This window comes from Mesocricetus auratus, unplaced genomic scaffold (genome assembly GCF_017639785.1).
Source record: "Mesocricetus auratus isolate SY011 unplaced genomic scaffold, BCM_Maur_2.0 Super-Scaffold_100009, whole genome shotgun sequence".
NCBI classification, from domain to species: domain Eukaryota; kingdom Metazoa; phylum Chordata; class Mammalia; order Rodentia; family Cricetidae; genus Mesocricetus; species Mesocricetus auratus.
In genome coordinates this window covers 85234170-85257264 of record NW_024429193.1, presented here as the reverse complement: position 1 = coordinate 85257264, position 23095 = coordinate 85234170, and the positions used below count along the sequence as shown (strand labels likewise).

General features: G+C 45.2%; 1 protein-coding gene and 1 long non-coding RNA gene across 3 annotated transcripts in view; both read left to right on the top strand.

The window, feature by feature from the left end:
* LOC106022479 overlaps window positions 1-19427 on the top strand; it is a 38213-nt gene extending 18786 nt beyond the window's left edge. The window contains exons 3-5 of one of the 2 annotated variants that reach the window (XR_005879526.1): window positions 12026-12153; window positions 18947-19071; window positions 19164-19427. This is a non-coding gene — a long non-coding RNA (uncharacterized LOC106022479). The remainder of the gene's footprint in view (window positions 1-12025; window positions 12154-18946; window positions 19072-19163) is intronic. The other variant, XR_005879525.1, reaches the window with a different exon arrangement.
* A 1201-nt stretch (window positions 19428-20628) lies between these two features.
* On the top strand, window positions 20629-22630 carry Arl14 (ADP ribosylation factor like GTPase 14). Its single transcript, XM_005085691.4, has one exon. It carries the CDS (start codon window positions 21577-21579, stop codon window positions 22219-22221), a length of 645 nt encoding a protein of 214 aa, XP_005085748.1. The 5' UTR covers window positions 20629-21576; the 3' UTR covers window positions 22222-22630.
* The last annotated feature ends 465 nt before the right edge of the window (window positions 22631-23095 follow it).

Genomic DNA, 23095 nt, shown 5'->3' with positions numbered 1-23095 from the left:
AATGGTGGGAATAAGAATGATAAATATCCAAAACTGAGAGAAAGAAAGATATATATATATGTATATATATGTATATATATATATATATATATATATAGAGAGAGAGAGAGAGAGAGAGAGAGAGGAGGAGGAGGAACAGGTTACATGATAAATGTGGCTAAATCTTAGTGAATTTACTCAGTTGATGTATGCAGTAATGTTTGTTTTGTGGGTTAGAATATCAAACTAGCTATGACTAGATGGTAAGGCATTGATAAAGTGCTAACATCCTTGAAATTTTCTGCAAGTGAAGATCATGACTTTCAAAAATTAAAGATATTAAATGCTGAAATTTCTAAGGTGATTGCTGCTATAACTGCAAAATGAGGTACAATAAATATAGCAGAACTTTGTGTGCTTCGGTTTCCCTGAGATGGGCAGAAGTTCACAAGCAGCTCAACTGAATCCTCTGCCCAGAGTCTCCAGGGCAGTGGCTGGGGTTTTGGCCAGGGTGAGATTCTTTCTGATCTCATTTGTGTTATTGGCAGAATTGTTTCTTGTGGTCCCAGGCAGGAGGCTTCAGTCCAGGGGCTGTTAAGGCTGCCCCTCTTCATGGACAACTTACAAGGACCCCACCTTTTCTCGGGCCAGCAGGAAAATCTCCAAATCTTTCTCTAGCATACCCCAGTCCTCCATAGAAGCCACCTGATTAAACAGGCCCACCCAGATAATTTCCCTTCTGATTGGGTCAAAGCTACCCAATGTGGGAATGTGGGACTTTAGATCTTCAAAAGCAATCCACCTTTGTCATATAATGTAACCGCAAACATGGCATCTGTCACATTCATGGCCCTACCGACACCCATGAGGGGTAGGAAGAAAATTATACTAAAGGGGGAAATAACGTTATTACATTGAAAAGTGTGTGTGTACGTACACGCACGCACATGTGCATTCGTGCATGCATGCAGAGTCAGAGACAACTTACAGGAGTAAGTACTCTCCCTCAACTGTGTAGATCTCCAGGGATCAAGCTAAAGGCAGCAAGGGCTTTTACCCATCAAGCTGTCTTGTCAGCTCAGAGATAATTTTAGGGCTTCTCTGAGTTCTGCCTACTACAGTTACAAAATAATTCAGTTTTTTGAGACAGAGTTTCTCTGTGTAGCCCTGGCTATCCTGGAACTTGCTCTGTAGACTGGGCTGGCCTTGAACTTAAATATCTGTCTGCCCTGTGTCTAGAGTACTGGAATTAAAGGCATGTACTACCATCACCCAACAGCTACAGCTAATATTTAAAACTAGAATTAGATTATTCAATTTCCAAACCAACTGAAATTTCAAAAAAGGAATAAGAAAAAGAAAAAAAAACTGTAACACTTGGGGAGGGGGAAAGGTTAAAATACTGAAGTAAGTAGGTAAGGAAGTCAAACAAAAAATATAAAATGTTAGACATATGTCATAAGTCATCCTTGATGTTAAAACAAGTTTCTCCAGATGCACCCGAGGGCATTTATGAAGTGGTCAGACTCTCCACCTTTAACTAAAGACACACCTAAAGAAAAGGTCTTTGAAAGCTGAAAGTAAATCAGGCAAGCAAACACTAACCAGATAGCTAAGAAACTGAATGTATGGCTGGAGAGATGGCTCGAGGCTAAGAGCACTGGCTGCTCTTCCAGACGTCCTGAAGTTCCCAGCACCCACATGGTGGCTCACAACCATCTATAATGAGATGTGGCGTGCAGACATACATACAGGCAGAACACTGGGTACATAATAAATGCCTTTTTGGTTTTTCAAGACAGGGTTTCTCTGTGTAGCTTTGGAGCCTATCCTGGCACTTGCTCAGAGAGATCCGCCTGCCTCTGCCTCGAGAGTGCTGGGATTAAAGGCGTGCACCACCACACCCCACAAGTCTTAAGAAAAGAAAATTGAATACATTTAAACCTGTTTCCCAGTATACACTCTCGTGCATGCTTACACAGCAGAGAAACTTGACAGTGTTAAGTAAGGTATATAAACAAGAGTATTAACAACATCAGTACTCATAACAGAAAAAAATTTGAAAAGACTCTTGAATATTTGTTAACAAAAATGAGTACTTACTGAAGTAGCAGTCTAGAGTACAGAAACAACGTCTGTGTGCAGCATTAGAGATTATTGGGAGGACAAGCCTGCCTTGTTGTTTTGAGACGAGGTGTTGCTAGATAGCCCAGGCTGGCCTTCAGTTCTCCATGACTCCTGCCCGAGCCTCCCAGTTGCTCGGATGGCAGGCACACCTGGCTTGCGGTTGGGAATCAGAAGAGGAATTGCAGGTCCTGCTCTGCTTTTCTGCTACTGTGGTAAAACACTGACTGAAACAAGGGGGGAGGAAAGGGTTTCCTTCATTTCAGGCTGTGTGGTCCATCACCGAGGGAAGTCGGGGTGGAGCTCAAGGCAGGACTCTATGGGCAGGGACTGAAATGGACACCATGGAGGGTACGGCTTACTGGCTCGCTCGCTCTGGCTTGCTCCTTATATAGCCTTGGAATACTCAGGCAACCACTACAGGGCACTGGGCCCTCCTACACGAATTGGCCACTCAGAAAATACCCCACAGACACACCCATAGGCCGGTGAGAGAGGCAGCTCCACAACTGAAGTCCCTTTTCTCAGGTGACTCTAATTTGTGTGAAGCTGACAAACACTAGCATGCATAACATCATATAAATCTAAAAGACAATGAAAATAAGTAATATATTACTTAAGGACTTATCTTCTGTAGAAAAACTAGCTGGGCATGCCTAGTTCCACCATTTGGGAAGCAAGGGCAGGTGGACCTCTGTGAGTTCGAAGCCAGCCAGGACTACAGAGTGTTTCATGACAGCCATAGCTATGCAATAGAAAGGTTCTGTCTTAAAAACAAGACAAAACAAGAAACGGGGGACTACAGCCGTAAGGAAGGAACGCCGTTACCTGGCTGCAGCTTAGTGCTGAGGCAACTGAGAGAATGGAGAAAGGCAGCCAGGGAGGACCACACAGAGGTTGCTGGTGGTGCTAGTGATGTTCCGGTTCTTTTTCTGACTGATATGCACACATGCACACACGCCTTGTAGTTTAGATAAGAAATGCCCCCAGACTCACGGATGTAATACTTGGTCCAGTGGGCACAGCAGTTTCGGGAGGCTATGGCGCCTTCAGGAGATGCAGGCTTGCAGGAGAAGTCCTCTCTGGGGGCGGGCTCTGAGAGTTTATAGCCTGCTGCCTGCTTATTCTCAGTGTCCTACGTGTGAAAGAAAGATGTGGTCAGTCAGTCTCCTGCTGCCTTGCTGTGCCACTGTTGTGGACTCTCGCCCTCAGGACCCATAAGCCTCAATAAACGGTCTTCTGTAAGTTGCTCCTTGTCATGGCATTTTATCACAGCTACAGGAGAGTCGCTAATACTACTCACAAACATGTAGTTTGGGATCATTTACATTTTTAGTGAAATTTTCTATTCTTAAAATGTATTTATACATCTGAAGCTTTCTTTCATATGTGACCTTCTTTTGAGGGGGCAGGGCAGTTGAGTCAGAATTCTCTACATAGCCCTGACTGTCCTAGAACTCACTATGCAGACCAGACTGTCTTCAGACTCACAGAGATCTGCCCACCTTTGCCTCCTGCAACCTCTTTTTTTTTATTATTACAAAATCCTGTAACACAGACAAAGGAAAGAAAAAAAGTCTTGTAAAGACACCCCCTTTCCCTGGGGTAAATATTCTTTTGAATTTCATGTATATGTTTCTAAATGTACACTAGGCTTTAGTGTACATACACTTACAGAAATACATAGTTTATTTTTGTGGAGGTATAAGTTAACACACATGCTATTACTGTCTGAATTTTGCAATTTCTTTCCACCTTTAACAATACCTTCTAGTAAGGTTCTCACATAAGCACATGGGCATCAATCTGTTATGTTTCATTTCTGTCATTTCACAGTATGATGTGATTGGGAACATTATTTAACTGGACTCTTCAGATCAGGCAGAAGTGAGGTCATGTAATAGTAACACATTCAGATTCTTGGTAGCTAGTCACAAAACTTTAATTTTCACCCTCATGCAGCCTGTGAGCTGATGGAACGCTCTGAACTGTGTTTCTGGTCTCCAGCACTCAGCTGGATGCTGAGGCCACTGCAGCGAACAGTACTAGACTGAGGGGTAGAGCTGAATCTGAGGCAGGCAATTCATGTTCGCACCAGAAGCTCTGCCCACCCACTTCCTCTCAGAGCTCACCGGCCAGAGCCAGCGGCTGGCTCCTAACTTAAGCACCAGGAGGTGGGAAGCAGACTCCTAAGGCAGGCACCCAGAGGGCGTGAACCAGGCCTATTTGGCAACAGCGCTAATGACTTCCCTACCACATTGATAGAACAATGCCTTTTTTCCTTTCTTTAGAAAAGATTTTATTTTAATGTGCACACACACACACACACGTACATGTGTGGGTACGTGCACGCTGAAACAGGTCTCTGTGAGACCAGAAGAAAGTGCCAAGCCTCCTGAGAGCCGCCTCATGTGAGCGTGGGAATTGAACTTGGGTCCTAGAGGAACCAGGGCTCTTAAATCCGCAGCCATCTCCCAAGCCTGGTGTGCGTTTATCCTTAGATCTAATTTTTCTGTTGCATCTCCCTACCCCACACCATGGTGTGACCGGTACACAAACTCATGGTAGAAGTTTGTCAACACTAATGACTGAAAAGTCTGTTAATAGTCCTATGTGCTGGGATGTGTACTGCACGCACCGCGTCCTGGGTTCAGCAGAGCGTAAGTTCTGTGTAGTGGAGCATGCCTTCAGTCCCAGCACCAAACATGGAACAAGACAATCAAATGTTTGCGGTCATTTTCAGCTACATAGGACGTTCTGGCCCAGCCTGGGGTACATAGCACCCTGTCTCGAAAACAACAAAGCTGGAGAGATAGATGACTTAGTGCTTAAGATTACATGGAGATTGAGTGGGGGACTGGGGAGCCTGGTGGAGAGGGCGGGGGAGGAGGGAAGAAGAGGGAGCTGGGATTGACACGTGAAACAAGATTGTTTCTAACCTACATATAAAAAAAAAAGGAAGAGAAAAAAAACCCTAAATAAATGAATTTTAAAAAGATTACATGGCTTATCTGATGGGACCTGAAGTGGGTTCCCGGCACCCACACTGAGCGGCTCACAGCTGCCTGTGACTTCAGCACCCTCTTCTGGCTTCTAAAGGCACTACCACACTCAAAGAACACACCACACACACACACACACACACACACACACACACACCACAAATCAAAAATAATCTTTTTTTAAAGAAAAGAAAAGGAATTCTATTTGGTTTCAAGTCCAAAACTGTGAAAGTGAACCACACAAACAGGAGGTTTTCCTTGTTTTCACGTGAAGAAACGAAAGGGAGGCAATCTAGGGATGGCGTCTGTGATGTCAACAAACTCCTAGCTTCCCTTGCTCAACTGTTCCTTAATATGTAATCACCTCTGCCTACAAAAGAAAGTTGGAGAATTCGACATAATGGCATATAGACAGAGTTTGTATCTGAATCCATGCCTGTACAATTGTCTCTCTGAGCTGTCTGTAAACATTTTCATGAAGTTATGTGGATGTGTGTTTTACTTGTCAAATATTTAGTAAAAGGCAGGTATGTTTCCTACTTGGCTTGACTTAAAAAATATTGCTTATTTTTCATGGTTGTATTTGTTTCCTTTTGTTCACTCTTTCTTCTGTCTGCTTGCCAAATTTTCTTAAGGACCTCACATTTTAGCTCTGGTTTTCCTTCCTAAAGCCTCACCCATCCTCCATTCCCTCAGTAAGTGGCAGCATCATCCTTTCTGTTGCTTAGATAAAACCCAAAACAAATTCATGAACTCTCTCTCTCTCCACCCCTCCCCCTTCCCCCTCCCTCCCTCTCTCCCCTCCCTCTCTCTGTCTCCCCCCCTACACACACACACACACATACACACACATACACATACACACACATACACACACACACTACCTGCTTGCCACACAGCAATCAGGATAGTCCTTAGTAGATGTTTCCCTGCTCACAACTGTCACGGTGGTTTCCCAGAAGAATCTGGAATAAACCCCAACTTCTCCTTATGACCTACAGTTCCTGCACAACCGACCTTTCTAATAACGCTGTCTCATCTCTCCCAGAATTCCCTTGCTTGACAAGGTTCTGGCCACAGCCTGATCTTCTGTGTCTTAGCTGGCTGTGATCATGGTAGCATTAGGACCTTTGCCCTCACTTCTGTTCTTTGTCACAAACCACACTTGACTTTGCCTGCCGCCTCCCCAGGACGCTAGTCACTGGAGAGTCCCGTCTCCTCTTAGTCAACCACTCTCCCAGCAGCACTTTCGATCATCAGATACGATACACTTGGTGTGTTTCCTCTCCCGCTTCCTGCTTACCCTTGACAGGTGGGGCTCCTCACATCTCCACAGCTTGGGAACTTGGATGATTAAATGTTCTATAAATATTTTACAACCAATTGCTTTCTTATTAGGATTGAATTTAACCCATAAATTAGCAGCAAGCTCATTTTTTTTCATGCTATGCCTCCTCTGGTATTCAGTTATTTTTAAGAACAGCTATAAAGATGTGTTATATCCTTCATACAGATCCTCTGCATGTATTAGTGAAAATATGTCTCCGTAATTTATAGTTATTATCACTGCTGTGGGTGGAAACCTTCCTCCTTATTGTCGACTAAGAGGAATGCTACTTTCTATACTGATGGGTGTGGCTGGCTAGTCATTCCAATGTCTGTGTTTTTCTAGATAGACATGCCATCTGTAGTTTTCTTTTTTTTTCTGGGTCAGGGTGTCTCTGTGTGGCTCTGGCTATTCTGGAACTCACTCTGTAGACCAGGCTGGCCGCTTGAACTCAGAGCGGTCCACCTGCCTCTGCCTAGGATTAAAGTCGTGCGCCACCACCACCCAGCTGCCATCTGTAATTTTTTTGTTTTTTACTTAGACATAGACCTTTTGATGACTCCCTAACAGTTTTGGGCCCAGTGGTATTACTAAATTTGATATAATAATATATTAATTAAAATTTACTATTAAGTGTTATAAATTTGTGTTTGTTTGATGTTCTGGCTTACGGCTGGGTGGCTAAGTTTCTTGTCCTCCCTCTGTGAGAACCAGGTCTGCTGTCTGTTTAGGCTGTGCCACAGACGGGGGGTTGGGGACGTCTGGAGGGCATGATTCCGAGACCACGTAGGTGAGTGAGCAAGCCACCATCAGTAAGGAGATGAGGAAGTGCAATGAGTTAACAGTCCAAGTGGAGGGAATCATGGTTAGGTCATCTTTCTGATCCCTGCACATAACCCAGAGAGCAGGGGAACCCTTCACCCACAGATGAGAATCTGCTTGAAGCAGAAAAGGTGTTAAGATGCCTGCAGGGCCTTTCTGTGCAAACCCCCAAGGAGCTTCACAGGAGGAATATTCCCTATGTAAGGAGAGCTGTGGGCTGGGAGAAGCCTCCACACAGGGCCAAGTCATCACAAAGGTATTGAATTTCCCTGTGCCTCTCTGCCGCATGTTTGCTGGCCTCAGATCTGGCACTAGCACAGTTCTAAGAAAGGTTCCCTTGACCTGAGACTGAGCCACAGATTCTCCACAAGGCTCTCTTAGTCACAGTGCCCACTGTCCTAGGTCCTGGCACATAGCGATTAATAATAAATATCTGCCCAATTTCTGGAATAAAGGTATTTTCTTAATGAATAGTGATTTCTGCCAACCCTTGGAACTAAACAGATGAAACTGTCAACAATGGAGCTGAGAGACAATCCTATGAAACAAACTTTCTATGACCTTCAGCTCTCCCTTGTAAATGCGTGCACTTTCAGCCCTGTGGGTGTGAAGACTGTGAGCCCAACTCATGAGAGGCAGACGAAGCAGGACATCCTTGACTCTAGAGTGTCTTTCAGGCTGCATAGATTCTATTCAACAAAACAAACAAAGCTGGTTACAGCAGAATCAATGTAAATATTTTCATAGTAAGCTCTATGTATTTGTTTTATTGAGAAGTACTGAGTAAGGCATTGCTATACAGAAAAAGGATGGAGGAGCCAGTGTGGGCAACAGATAAGAAGTTCTTGGTGCTGAGAATAAGTGGCACACTCCTTCAATCCCAGCATCTGGGAAGCAGAGGCAGGTACATCTCTGTGAGTTCTAGCCTAGCCTGGGTGCTACACAGTGAGTTTGAGGACAACCAGGACTATAGAGTTAACCTGTCTCACAAAAATTGTGGTTAACTGTTAGCTAGTAAGTGTTTATCCTGAAGGGGTTTTAGGGATGACAATGATAGTTTGGGGTCACTTGTGTTGGTCAGGTATTGGAGTACATGGAGCCTATTATCAAGTAGAGGACTGAACATTAGGACTAGGATTACAAAAACATTTTCATCACATTAGAATTTGAGTGTGTGTGTGTCTTAGAATTTCTATTGTGTGAAGAGACATCATGACCATAGCCTCTCTTTGGGGTGACTGACTGTTTCAGAGATTTAGTCCATTATCATCTTGACTGGCAAAATGCAGGCAGATATGGTACTGAAGAAAGAGCTGAGAGTTCTACATATTGATCTACAGGGAACAGGTTGTGAACTGTATACCGTACTGAGTGTAGCTTGAGCATAGAGGCCTCAAAGCCCACCCCCACAGTGACACACTTCCTTCAACAAGGCCACACCTCCTAATAATGCCACTCCCTTTGAGGGACATTTTCTTTCAAACCATCATAATGTGTGTGTGTGTGTGTGTGTGTGAGAGAGAGAGAGAGAGAGAGAGACATAGAGAGACATAGAGAGACAGAAAGACACAGTGACACAGAGAGACAGAGACACACACAGAGACAGAGAGATGGAGAGAGAGACAGAGAGAGAGACAGAAAGAGACAAAGACAGAGACAGAGAGAGACAGAGAGAGACAGAGAGACAGAAAGAAAGACACAGAGACACAGAGAGAGACACACATACACAGAGACAGAGAGAGACACAGAGAGAGACAGAGATTGACAGAGAGAGAGAGAGAGAGAGAGAGAGAGAGAGAGAGAGAGAGAGAGAGAGAGAGAACCTTTCACCCCCTTGGAGACAAAGTCTAGCATCATTTACAAAATGAAAAATGCCAGGGATGGTAGTGTGTTCCTGTAATTCCAGTGCTTTGGAGGCAGACATAGTTGGATGTCTTTAAATTCAAGGTCAGCTTGATCTGCATAGCAAGTTCCAAGATAGCTAGGGCTATATCAGATGCTCTCAACATGAGGGTTGTGACCCCTTTGGAGGTCACATATCAGATATTTGCATTATGATTCATAACAGTAGCAAAGTTACAGTTATGAAGCAGCAACAAAATAATTTTATGGTTGGGGTCACCACGGCCTGAGGAACCGTATTAAAGGGTCCCAGCATTGGGAAGGTTGAGAACCACTGGGCTACACAGAAAGATTCTATCTTTAAAAAAAAATGGAAATAGAATACCATGTTGTGTTGGACTAATGAGTGGGGTAATTCTGTTGGTCTACAATATTGGAGCTGATTAATTGCTTGTCTTCTCAGATCATGATTGAGTATAAAAAAAAAGGATCAGTTGGCCTCAGCTGTGGGGAGGGGCAATAGACTTGGGAAGTGTCATCTGACAGTGAGTTTATAGCAAGCCGGCTCCAGCATTTACAGCAGGTGGAACCGAGTTCTGTGCTAGGTGTGGAAAGTCCCTGTAGGCTCAGATGTCTGAACACTTGGTCTCCAGCTAGTGAGCTGTTTGGGGAGGTTGTAATCTGCAGAGGAAGTAGGATATTGGTGACAGACTCTTGGGAGAATAGCATCCTTGGCTGCTTACTATCTTAGTGGTGTGGACAGCAGCATCATACCCCTGCTGACATGGACTAAGCCACTCTCCTCCCCACCTTGATAGACTGAGATACCATGAAACTGTGCCGCAGTGAGTCCTTCTTGAAGCTGTGTCTCTGCCCTGTGGAACGGAGATAACTTTAGACTCTCAGAACAGCCTGGCAGTGCACCTTATCTGGCCAGCGGATATGAGTCTAGCTCCGACCTTTACCGACAAGACATTTACTCGGCTGGTTCATATCACACTTACTCTTTATTGTAATCCCAGGGGCAGACAGACAGCTTGTGCAGATTTGTGCCTTAAAAAAAAGGTGCAGTTGTGACTGGACACCAAGACTGAGCTGAAGTCTGTGCTTGACTTAAACGCCTGAGAAGCCCAGTGCTTTCCCACACCAAATCTGGGACTCTCATTTACTTCTAGAGTGTTTGATCCAAACGCTGAAAGTTCTCATGCTTCAGTTAGACTTAACTATTTTCTTAAACTTATCATGAATTTCTGGCTGCACTGAGGTAAGATGGCCTCTAATACAGAAGAAAAAGTAAGTTCAGAATCTCTGATGAAATAATCGTCTCATCTGACCCTTGCTTCATATTGCTGGAAAAAAAAGCAAACAAACCTGAGATCCTGTAGCAATGGCATAGGGCCTAGGGGCTGCCTATTTCTTTAACGATTTACTTTTGTGTATGTGCACATCTGTGTCTTTGTCTATGGGTGCTCTCAGGGGCCAGAATAGGGCAGTGGATGCCGAGCTGGAGTTATGGTGGCTGTGAGCTGCCCTGTGTGGATGCTGGGAAATCACTTCTGTCCTCTGCAAGAGCCCAAGTGATCTTACCACTGGGCCACCTTCCCAGCCCCGCAATGCCTGGGGGGCCTGACTTACTGGATCCATGTCTCTTTAACTGTAATAACATTGCTTTTCCATCTCACTTAACCATTTCCTTTACTACTAGTTACTTTAAAGTTCCCTTTGAAATTCTTATCAGAACCTTCCTCTGGGTGTGTTAGTACATGGATAATTGTTTACATAAGTGTTTAACTTGGTTGTGTACTTTGGCATATTCTTTAAGGACTTTGAGGACTAAAGAATATTCATCATAGCAACCTTTTTATGACTGTTATTGCTACTTTTATGCTTATCATAGGACTTTTTGAAGGTATAGGAAAGACCAGAAGAATAATAGCATCTTTGTTTCTGCAAGTTCTAGCTTTCACTCAGATATAATTACCTTTCCTTAATACTTTTTTGTTGTTGTTGTTTTGTTTTTTTGAGACAGGGTTTCTCTGTATTGTTTTGGAGGCTGTCCTGGGACTCGCTCTGTAGACCAGGCTGGCCTTGAACACACAGAGATCCGCCTGCCTCTGCCTCCTGAGTGCTGGGACTAAAGGCGTGTGCCACCAACGCCCGGCTCCTTAATACTTTTTAAAAAAGATTTATTTTTAATTATGTATATAATGCTCTGCTTGAGTGTATCCCTGCAGGCCAGAAGAGGGCACCAGATCTCATTATAGACAGTTGTGAACCACCATGTGGTTGCTGGGAATTGAACTCAGGACCCCTGGAAGAGCAGCCAATACTCTTAACCTGTGAACCATCTCTCCAGGCCTCCTTGGTGCTTTTAAATCATTTAATAAGAATACATTTAGATGGCTAAAGACGTGTTTTCCCTGCACGATCATGTGAGCAAATTTGCATTTTTCTTTCATGATGGAGCTTTGAGATTTAGATGGATATCGACTAAGACATTTTTTAAGTTTTAGATTTCCTTTTACTCAAAAGTTCTCAAAAGAAATAAAACAGAAAATGCTAACAACATGAGCTAATGTCTTTTGGCTTATAGTAGCAGAGTCCTGGGAAAGAAAACTACAGGGTAAACTTCAGCTGGGCCAGCAAGCTATCACCTAAGTTTTTGTTCTAGTAAACTAAGAATTTAAAAGTTAACTCTCCTGACCATATAGATGTCTTTATGAAAACCTGACAGCTATTTCTTTTGTGTAATTTTAGTTCTTAAACGTCATTGCTTGTATTTGATGGCAGGTGTCAGTGATAGTTCATAGCTTCCACATCCATGTTGCTGAGAAATACAGATTTTAATGAAAATTATAGGGGCATGAGAGAAATGTAGTTTTGTTTTTGTTTCTTTTTTTTTCCCAACTAATATCTTGATGCTCCTTAGACATAATGTAGGGCCTGGAGAGATGGCTCAGCAGTTAGGACGCACTTGCTGAGGACAGGCCTCGAGTTCAGTTCCTGACACCTACAGCTCCAGGACACCTGATGTCTCTGCGCGCATTGCACTCACAGGTACTTATCCACACAGAGCACAGATGATAACTCAGCGAAGCAAAAAAGCCGATATGTAAATAAATAAATACATTTCCCCCCACCACTGTAATTTTGAGCAGAAATGTTCACTTTTGTTGGCTTGCATGTTTGTGGGCTTTTTGTTTGTTTGTTTGTTTGTTTTGAGACAGAATCTAAGTCTTCATACAGTCAGACTTACCATTTTCCTCCTTCTGCCTCCCCAGTGCTGGGGCTAGAGGCTTAAGTCATCCAGGCTGGAATTACTTTTAAGCTAATCAGCATACTGACACTATGTCACAACCAGGAAGCTGGCATCAGGGGACAAGACAACTCATCTGGGAGGAGTAGGCCTGCTTTCAAGAAAATATATCATAAAACAAAAATAAAGCTCAAACCCAACTTACGGGGTGAAAACATGTTTCCTTTTGTTTTTTCCTTTTGTTTTGTTTTGTTTTGTTTTCATACAGGGTTCCTCTGTGTAGCCCTAGTCATTCTGGAACCCGTTCTATAGACCAGGCTAGCCTTGAACTCACAGAGACCCATCTACCGCTGCCTCTATAGGCGTGCACCGCCACTGCCCAGCTGGAAAAACCATGTTTATTTAGCCTGTAATACAGTCTAGTGATCCAATGTTTAAAAATTATTATTATTCCTGGCCACTACTCATGCACCCTTAGCTGGGAAGAAGACGGGGAAAGGAGGAAAGTGGAAGCGGTGACATGCTTTGACCTTGACCCTCCCGTGTTACCTCCATGAAGCGGCGACAGGCCACCCAGCACGCTGTGACCCCGCGCTGCCCTCTTATGGCTCTTCTCTAGAAGGCTAAGTCCTTCGCCTTAGGAGTCGCTCACCCGCTAAGCGTTGATCGCGGATCTGACTCGGCCTTGCTCTCGGGCCAGGCCAGTCTCAAGTGTCTTGAGAGATCGTGAGCCATTTTCCGCAGGTCAGTTCCGTTCGCACGTGTTCCCCACCTGCTCGTTTTCAGCATGCCTTCGGCTTTCCAACGTGTCCAGGTTCGGGCTGGGAGATGAGGTGAGCCCCGTGAGGGCCCAGGTTTACTCGGCTCGGATCCCGGACCCGCAGCTGTTCTCACTCAGCTGGACACAGGCGTCCTCTGACCCTCCTCTTTACGACCTCTCTGCTCCCTTACGTTCCTGTTCCCATCTTTACTCCTGCCCAGCCCTAGAGGTAGTTGCCTGAGAGTGGGGATCCTTCGCAGTACATCCACTCTGTCGGTGTTCAGTGTGCGGTGCAGAAACGCTGCGTGTCCAGTACAACAAGAGTTTTGTTGCTTGCTAATTGCTTTTTGTAACAGTCTTGCTATATAGCTCAGGCTTCTTAACCTCAGTCTCCCGGTGCTAGGATTACAGGTGTATACTGCCAAGTCCAACTTCAATATGTTTCATGACACGTGACTAAAGCATGTAAAATTGTATGTGCACCTGGAGGAAAACAGACAAGAGTGCAGTTCATAATCACACCGAGTTTTAAAGGTTTAGATGATTTAAAGATGTTTTTAAGGTAAAAAAAATTCTCTTCCAAAAGAGCAAAACTACAAATAAAACAAATTTCCAAGGTTTTAAATAGTTGTTCCTTTTTGTTTGTGTGTGTGTGCGTGTGCCACGTGTGTACAAGCACCTACAGACACCTGGAGAGGAGGCCAGCTCATTTACAGCGGGAGTTAGAGGCTGTTGTAGCTGTCCACAATGGGTGTTGGAAGAGCAGCAGGCACTCTTAACTGCTGAACCATCTCTCCAGCACCCCTTCTTATAATCATCGTTTAAAAGGGGTGCTGGGAACTGAACTCTTGTCTGCTGGAAGAGCAGCAGGCACTCTTAACTGCTGAACCATCTCTCCAGCACCCCTTTTTATATTCATCGTTTAAAATTTATCTCACACACCAACCACAGTTTCCCATGCCTCTCTCCTCCTGCTCCCTCTTCCCATCCCTCTTCTCCCCGCCCCCATCCACTCCTCCACACGCATTCAGAAGGGGTAAGGAATCAGCAACGCAAGACCTTCAAGTTGAGGCAGGACCAAGCTCTCCCCTTCCAGCCCCCTTTTCAAAGATTACAAAATGTAGTGCAACCTTCAGTTACTTCTTAAGGGATGGACCGTTGCCTGTTTGGAAAACAGCAGACACCAGTGCTCACTAGAGTTAACTTGGATTGTAGAGATGAAGAGCTCTAAAGCAACGGAGACCTTCAGCTGGGTTAATGGTGGCCTGGGTTACAGAACCCTGCTTTCTTGTTTTTGTTGCCCCCTGCTGCTTGCTGGCTGGCCAGACTTCACGTATTGCAGGGGCCAAAGACGCCTGAACCACTGTCCTTGTATAAATCCTTCATCAGGGTAAAGTTGCTTCCGCCTCGCTCAGGTTCCAGCCACAGCCTGCAGACCACCTCTCTTGTGCGGCATTTCCCGTGTTATTTTTACTTCATTGGGAGGGTGGGGTCTTAGATAGGGTTTCTATTGCTGTGAAGGACACCGTGACCACACAACTCTTATCAAGGAAAGCATTTAACCGGGCTGGCTTATAGTTTCAGAGGTTTAGTACAGTATCATCATGGCGGTACATGGCAGCGTGCAGGCAGACACTGTGCTGGAGAGGGAGCTGAGCGTTCTACCTCTGGATCCGCAGGCAGCAGGAAGTGAACTGTGTTCCACACTGAGGGTAACTTGAGCAAAGGAGCCCACAAAGCCCACTCCCACAGTGACACACTTCCTCCAACAAAGCCCACTCCCACAGTGACACACTTCCTCCAACAAAGCCACTCCCACAGTGACACACTTCCTCCAACAAAGCCACTCCCACAGTGACACACTTCCTCCAACAAAGCCCACTCCCACAGTGACACACTTCCTCCAACAAAGCCCACTCCCATAGTGACACACTTCCTCCAACAAAGCCACTCCCACAGTGACACACTTCCTCCAACAAAGCCCACTCCCATAGTGACACACTTCCTCCAACAAAGCCCACTCCCACAGTGACACACTTCCTCCAACAAAGCCCACTCCCACAGTGACACACTTCCTCCAACAAAGCCCACTCCCACAGTGACACACTTCCTCCAACAAAGCCCACTCCCACAGTGACACACTTCCTCCAACAAAGCCCACTCCCACAGTGACACACTTCCTCCAACAAAGCCCACTCCCATAGTGACACACTTCCTCCAACAAAGCCACTCCCACAGTGACACACTTCCTCCAACAAAGCCCACTCCCACAGTGACACACTTCCTCCAACAAAGCCCACTCCCACAGTGACACACTTCCTCCAACAAAGCCCACTCCCACAGTGACACACTTCCTCCAACAAAGCCCACTCCCACAGTGACACACTTCCTCCAACAAAGCCCACTCCCATAGTGACACACTTCCTCCAACAAGGCCACTCTTTATGAGATTATGGGGGCCAATTACATTCACATCACCACATGTGTGTAAGATGATGGAGTGGAGGGTCAGTGTACAGTGATTTATTTTCTCAAGGATGAAACACTCTCATGGTAATCATCAACTTGTTCCTCTCTTGGAAAAGCCTAAAATCACCACTATTTTTATTTATTTTCAAAATGTTTCACATTTATTTTTTGTTGTTGTTTGTTTTTGAGACAGGGTTTCTCTGTGTAGCCCAGGCTATCCTGGGACTCACTCTGTAGACCAGGCTGGTCTCACAGAGATCCACCTGCCTCTGCATCCTGCATGTCAGGATTAAAGATGTAGCCACCACGCCTAGCTCATAATTGTTGTTTATTGGTTATGTATGTGGGCTTGTGAAAGTGAGTCTAGGTACTGGAAGAGGCCCCGGTGTTGGATTTCTCTGTAGCTGGAGTTACAGGTGGTTATGAGTACCTGACAGGGGTGCTGGGAACTGAACTCTTGTCTGCTGGAAGAGCACAATGGTGTTCTTAACTGCTGAGCCATCTCTCCAGCCTCTTGGGTGTTTTTAAATGTTAGCTAATATTTTAAAAGTCATCATAAATGAGGGGTAAGCATATCAACTATGTAGCAGGCTCTATAGAGTATCTTTTCACATTTATTTAGTGTACAATTATTTTGGCATCCCTCGGTTTACACCAGGCATTGCTTAGTGAGTCCAAGAAGCAGATATGAACTTAGATCCGCCAGTCTCCCCATGTGGACCTTTAGGGATGTGGGTGGTGAAGTGTTGGTTCTGGCAGAGGACTTGGCACTGAGAAGACAGTTCACAGATTGGACTCTGCCATTCTTCACTGGGTCCTGAGTGTCTGGGGCTCTGGACCAGACTGCAAGAACTAGGTGTGAAAACACTGGGTGGGTGAACGTTTTGCTTTCTATAAAATGGGGCCTTGAGAGAGACAGCTGTGGTGACTCATATATGTAGCTCCAACCCCTGGGAGGCTACAGTGGAAAGACCATGGGAGATTCCAGAGGAGCCTGAGCTACACGGTGACATCATGAGCTACACAGTGAGATCCTGATTCCAAACTCCAACCCCTGGGAGGCTACAGCAGAAATACCATGGGAGATTCCAGAGCAGCCTGAGCTACATGGCAACATCATGAGCTACACAGTGAGATCCTGATTCCAAACCCAAAAAAGAAGAAAAATGGGGTTAAGGAGGTAGCTTGGTTGGTAGAGTACTTGCCTAGTGTGCATGAAACTCTGGGATCCATCCCCAGCTCCACAGAGATCCATAATTCCAGCTCAGGGGGCGAAGGAGGCAGAGCTCTGTGAGTTGGAGACCAGCCTGGTCTACATAAGAAGTTTCAGGCCAGCCAGGACAATATAGTGAGAGCCCGTGTCCAATCATCAATCAATCAATCAATCAATCAATCAATCAATCATCCAACCGAATAAAAATAATTCAAGGTCAACTTCAGCTGCCCAGCAAATTCGAGGCTATCCTGGGATACATGAAACTTTTGTTTTAAAAAGAAAGGAAGGAAGGGAGGGAGGGAGGAAGGGAGGGAGGGAGGGAGGGAGGGAGGAAGGAAGGAAGGAAGGGAGGAAGAAACTAAACCAGGTAAACTAAACAAATGGAAGACTGAACTTGCTGTTGCTTGTAACAGTGGCTCATGGATATTTTCAGTTGTGATGATTTAGTCGGTTGTGCATTCTACGTGTCATTTTCCATAAAGGAAAAAGAAGCAGTCAATGCTCTAAGTATACAAAAGCTAAGATCCACAGATTAAGGCTCTTCACCTGTGAGTGTGTGGAGGGGATAATTGGCAAGTGGCATTTTCTCTCAAGAAGTAAATTTCTTTTCATTTGGTTAGCCCACACAGCGTGTACACTACAAGGTGACCTCCTCGCTTATGACCTTTTGTTTCTCCTCCCAAGCTAAGAGAAACTTTCAAAAAAATGTTTTTATGCCTGAAATTTAACAAACATTAAAAAATGTGTTAATTTACTTTTTTGTTTTGTTTGTTTTTCCATACAGTGTTTCTCTGTGGCTTTGGAGGCTGTCCCGGAACTCGCTCTTGTAGACCAGGCTGGCCTTGAACTCAGAGATCCACCTGCCTCTGCCTCCCTAGTTCTGGGATTAAAGGCGTGTGCCACCAATGCCCGGCCCTTTGCTTACTTTTTATTTCTGTGTGTACAGTGATGTGTGTCTGGAGGCCAGGGTCAATTCTGGAGTTGGCTCTTTCTTTTGTTGTGTGGATGCAGGGACTGAACACAGAATGCCAGGATTGGTGGGAAATGCCTTTACTTTCTTAGCCATCTCGCGGGTCCCCAAATTTCTGACATCACAGAGTGGGCCAATGACTTGCTCACAATCCTCCATTTATTTGTATCATTTAAGAACAACTTGCACACAATCATCCTTGGGTTATCTGGGACAAGAGACTCCATACACATTTTGGGAGAGAATTAAAGGATCAAAGTTCAAGGCAGTTAACAGAGGGAAGTGTTCCAGTGCCCTTTTCTTTAACTACACTAAAAAGGGACCTGTGCTTTGGTGTGAATGAGCTTAGAGACATGGACACAGCAGCATCCTCGCTGTGTCTGGATAAACTAGAGGTCGATGCCACAACACCAGCAGTAAATCACACACTATCACATCAGTGAGTCTGATGTGAAGAAAACCTCTAACTTTCCTGATACATTTAACTCATTTGGAATATGGGTGGAGGAGAGCTTGAGTGGCGAGCAGAGTCCCCACGTTTGCCTTAGGAAGAGCAGTCTGCTCACATCCTGGACCTGGATTATTTTTCCGTGAATGCCGCCTAATCTGATCAGTTTATTCCAATTCAGTTCTTTTCAACATGTGTTTCTGAAAGCTTTTAAGGCTGGGAGGAAGTTTGGGGGAAGAAACAAACCATCAACAAGAGCACAAAGAATCAGATACTGGTCAGTTAAGCCACAGGCTGCATACCATGACCCTGTTTACATGCACCCCTCCCTTACACAGATGCATATCTGCAATGTACCTGTGTTTGCGACTCAACTGCTGCCATCACTCTTAGGATCTTCCTAAAACAAGGGTGTCCTGTTTCATGCCCACAACTCCACCATTGCTCTCAAGGAATTTATCATTGATGACCAGTGCCCTGTGGGTGTCTCTGGGTATATGCATGCACAGGCCGGAGACTGATTTTGGATGTCTTCCTCTACCCATGTCCACTTTATTTTTCAAGATAATTTCTGCTTATTTATTTTTCCTCTTTTTAAAATGAGTCTCTCTAGCTGGCCCAGGAACTTGCTATGCAGACCAGACTGGCCTCAAACTAACAGACATCCACCTGCCTTTCTGGTGTTGCTTCACTGGTTAATTTTTTTAATCAGTATTTTTTTTTTTTTGTAGAGTATCTTTTAGAGGATCACACGCTGAACTTTTAATGTCTTCCCCTCCTCCTTTTCTTCTACTTCTGACATGACCTGAACATAACTGTAAACTCTGGACCTGACGTCTTACTTCATGCCCAACAGGTTAGATTTAGCTGGGTTTCTTATGACACAGGTTTCTAGAACAGCCACACCAACCTGTGAATAAACTGTTGTTTTTCTCTCTCTATCCCAAGGTTTTCCACGTTCGAAATTCACCTCACCGTTCTCTGCTGCCTTCCACCCCGGAACAATCCCCGAAGATGCAGATGCTTAGCTTTTCTTACGGAGTGTCTTGTTTTCCTGTTGATGTGCCTCGCATTTATCTATGTTTCCTTTGTCTTCTCTCCAATGAAAGGCATTTCAAGGCAGGTCTAATTTGTCTTTGTGGGCTGCCTTCATATTTGTCTGCCGACATAGTGAGTTGGTCAAAAAGTGAAATTGTAAAGCCAATTACATAACTTTGTTTTCTTTGTATTTTTATTTATGTGAATGTGTGTGCCACGTGCATGCGTGCTGGGAGAGGCCAGATGAGGGCAGCCAATCCTCTGGAGCTGGAGTTACAGTCAGTTTGTGAGCTGTCCAAGGACGTGGTGGGAACCAAGCCATTCCTTTGCAAGAGCAGCAAGTATTCTAGCCGGGTGTTGGTGGCACACGCCTTTAATCCCAGCACTCGGGAGGCAGAGGCAGGCAGATCTCTGTGAGTTTGAGGCCAGCCTGGTCTACAGAGCGAGTTCCAGGACAGCCTCCAAAACAATACAGAGAAACCCTGTCTCAAAAAACCAAAAAGAAAAAAAAAGCAGCAAGTATTCTGTTTTTTTTTTTTTTTTTTTTGGTTTTACAAGACAGGGTTTCTCTGTATTGTTTTGGAGGCTGTCGGTCCAGCCTCGAACTCACAGAGACCCGCCTGCCTCTGCCTCCCGAGTGCTGGGATTAAAGGCATGCGCCACCACAGCCCGGCTTGCAGCAAATATTCTTAACTCCCGGGCCATCTCTCCAGGTCCCTTTTTCTTTACAGGTATATTTTTTGTGCACACAGTAGTCTACCTCAAATTTTTTCTTTTTCTTTTTTACGTTTTAGTAAGATTAATGTATGTGATATACCCCAAGAAAGTCCTTTCATAAAGGTTGTATTGTTAAGCATTGAGGGGGCTCTTAAATTGTGTGTGTGAGTTTGTATGTGTGAGTGTGTGTGTGTGTGTGTGTGAGTGTGTGTGTGCATGTGAGCGTACACTTGCCACCATGCACTTGTGGGTACCAGGGGAAACTGGAGTTGTTCTCTCTGCGTGGGTTCTGGGGCCATGCTCAGGTCACAGAGACTTTTGTGTGGCAAATGAAGTCACCCACTGAGCAAGCCAGCCCAGAGTCCATTCTTCAGCCCTGGGAAACACTTGCATATTGTTTACTTGTTAGTGTTCTGCTGGCTGCTTCTGTCTTCTGAGGAATAAGGCCCTGTCACTGGGCTGTGACTGAGGCTGACCCTCACCCTGTTTTCATTCTTACTTTATGCTATGACATTCCTCTGATGTCTGCTTTTAACCTATCATACAGTTTCTAATACAGCTTTTGCTTTTCTTTTTCCTGAGACAGGGTTTCTTCTGTGTAACTTTGGGTGTCCTGGAACTCACTCTGTAGAGCAGACTGACCTTGAACTCAGAGATCCACCTGACTCCACCTCCCGGGTGCTGGAATTAAAGGCTGAGCCACCACCAACCGGCTTTAAAATATCTACTTTTCAAAATTAGTTTTCAGGACTTGGTCTTTGTTTTCTGAGTTCCTTTTTATCTTATCAGTTTCTTACTTCACGAGTAATTTTTTTTCTCTTCCTGTTGCCTTTCCCCAGTGCCCCAGCCCCCAAGTCTCAGCTCTACCCACTGGGCCAGTTAGTTATCTGTGGTCTTCGGCCCATTTTCCGTCTTCTGGGATCTGTTACCATGCTGCCCTCCCATGGACTCTCTGATGACTTTGCCTGCTCCCTTTTCCCTTTACCCTGACTCTGGTGACGTGCTGGGAAGGAGAGGTCTGCTTTATTGAAAAGTGTATGGCTGAAACATTTCCCCGGTCAGTTTGGTTTTGTGAATAGTGTAAACTCCCTACCTGGGAGAGTCAAGAAGTGATGCTCTGCTTAGGAGACGGAGCTTGGAGGGCTCAAAGTTTCCTGCTGAGTAATCTGGTAAGAGGAAGCGGCATGGAGATAGCAAGGGGGAGATAAACTCTCCTGGCCTTTAGACAGCCCGATACTTATTTACAGCTAGATAAGACAGCTCTACAAAAAGGTTTAGTTAGCTAGCTAACACAAACGGTCGTGTCGGTCCTGCAGTGCTGGGGTGGTCCTGTGAAGGTCTCAGTCTTTGATTTCCTCCAAATGTATGCACCTGAGAGACTAAGGCTGCAGCAGCAGGCCACTCCTAATCCTACTCACTCACGAAGAATGTCCCCTTTGAGCCACTGTGATACCTGCTGGTTACTCCCACAGATTCCTCAGGATTGGCTGGGACTGCAAATAAAACACTGTTTGCCTTCAATCAAGTCGATAAGGTACAGTATAAACAGGCACCTGTTCTCAGGCTACAACTGTGGCACTTACTCTCTTTCTTCCTAAACATTTTCATGAAAGACCTGGGAAGGGCCCGTTGTCTCTGGCCAGAAAAGATCTTTAAGGAGGAAAAGGCCAAAATGGGATTGCAGAGTTCTAAAAATCCCATAGGCCAGCAAGCCCACATTCTTCTTCTGGGACTCGACTCAGCTGGGAAATCTACCCTGCTGTACAGGCTAAAGCTTGCTGAGACTTTCACAACCATCCCAACGATCGGCTTCAACGTGGAGATGGTCCAGCTGGCCAGCGGTCTTCCGCTCACCGTGTGGGATGTTGGAGGACAGGAGAAGATGCGGACTGTCTGGGACTGCTACTGTGAGAACGCGGACGGGCTGGTGTACGTGGTGGACTGTTCCGAAGGCAAGCAGCGGCTCGAGGATTCCCGCAAAGAGTTCCAGCACATTCTGAAGAATGAACACATCAAAAACGCGCCGGTCGTCATATTAGCCAACAAACAAGACTTGCCCGGCGCTCTGAGCGCCGAGGACATCACCAGGATGTTCAAGGTGAAGAAGCTTTGCTGCGACCGAAACTGGTACGTGCAGCCCTGCTGTGCAGTCACCGGGGAAGGGCTGGATGCCGGCTTCAGGAAATTAACCGAGTTTGTGAAAAGCCACCTGAAGACGAGGGACACTTTAGCGTTCTTCAAGCAGAAATGAGGCTGCGGAGCCGTCTCAGCCTCAGAAAGACAATGATGACTTCTGTCTTATTTCCCACGTACTGTGAAAAAGTGAGTTACTGAGTTACTAAACTATTCCGGAGGTTAACTTCACTCCGTCCAGCTAAAGAAGGAACTTTATAGCAAACTATGGGGTAATGGTCATTGAGATGGAAGAATTTATCTTTTGAAAAGGTTAACGTGTTGGATGATTTGAAAGTCATGTTTTGAGCCGGATAAATGTTCACTAATTTTATATGACTGTTAGAGCAATACCTGTCTGCTATACAGTCAGGAGTCTTTCAAATGGTTCCCAGCTGTTGCACTGTTACAGGTGTTGAATTTCTACCCTGTTCCTGGGTAATAAGTGAGTGGTGAGAAAACGATTAAAATGTAGCGAGGCAAAGGTTGATGTTGCCCTCTTGAAAATCTTTGCTTTCTAAACAGAGCCCCTCCACCCCACCCCCAAGCCTGCCAGCGTTTTGAAATCTATTTCTGGTAACTTCCTTCAGCGAGTCTTTTTTAAAATATATTTTTTATTCTTTGAGCATTTCATACAATGTACACTGATCATATTCTCTCTCTCTCTCTCTCACACACACACAAACACACACACACACACACACAGAGTCTTAAACAACTTCAGATCAGTTGCTCAGAGGAGGGTTCTGCAAGTAGACTGAGTTTAGAGTCACTCTCTAGGCTGCAGCCTCGGGACCGGCCTCAGAGGAACGCAGTCCCGCAGCTCCATTACCTAGGATCACAGGTGCTCCTGGTACCGAGGATCACAGGTGCTCCTGGTACCGACCAAACAGGAAGCTGAGCCAGACTTTGCTCCCAGACACTTTACAGTACCCCGGGCGAAGTGACACGCA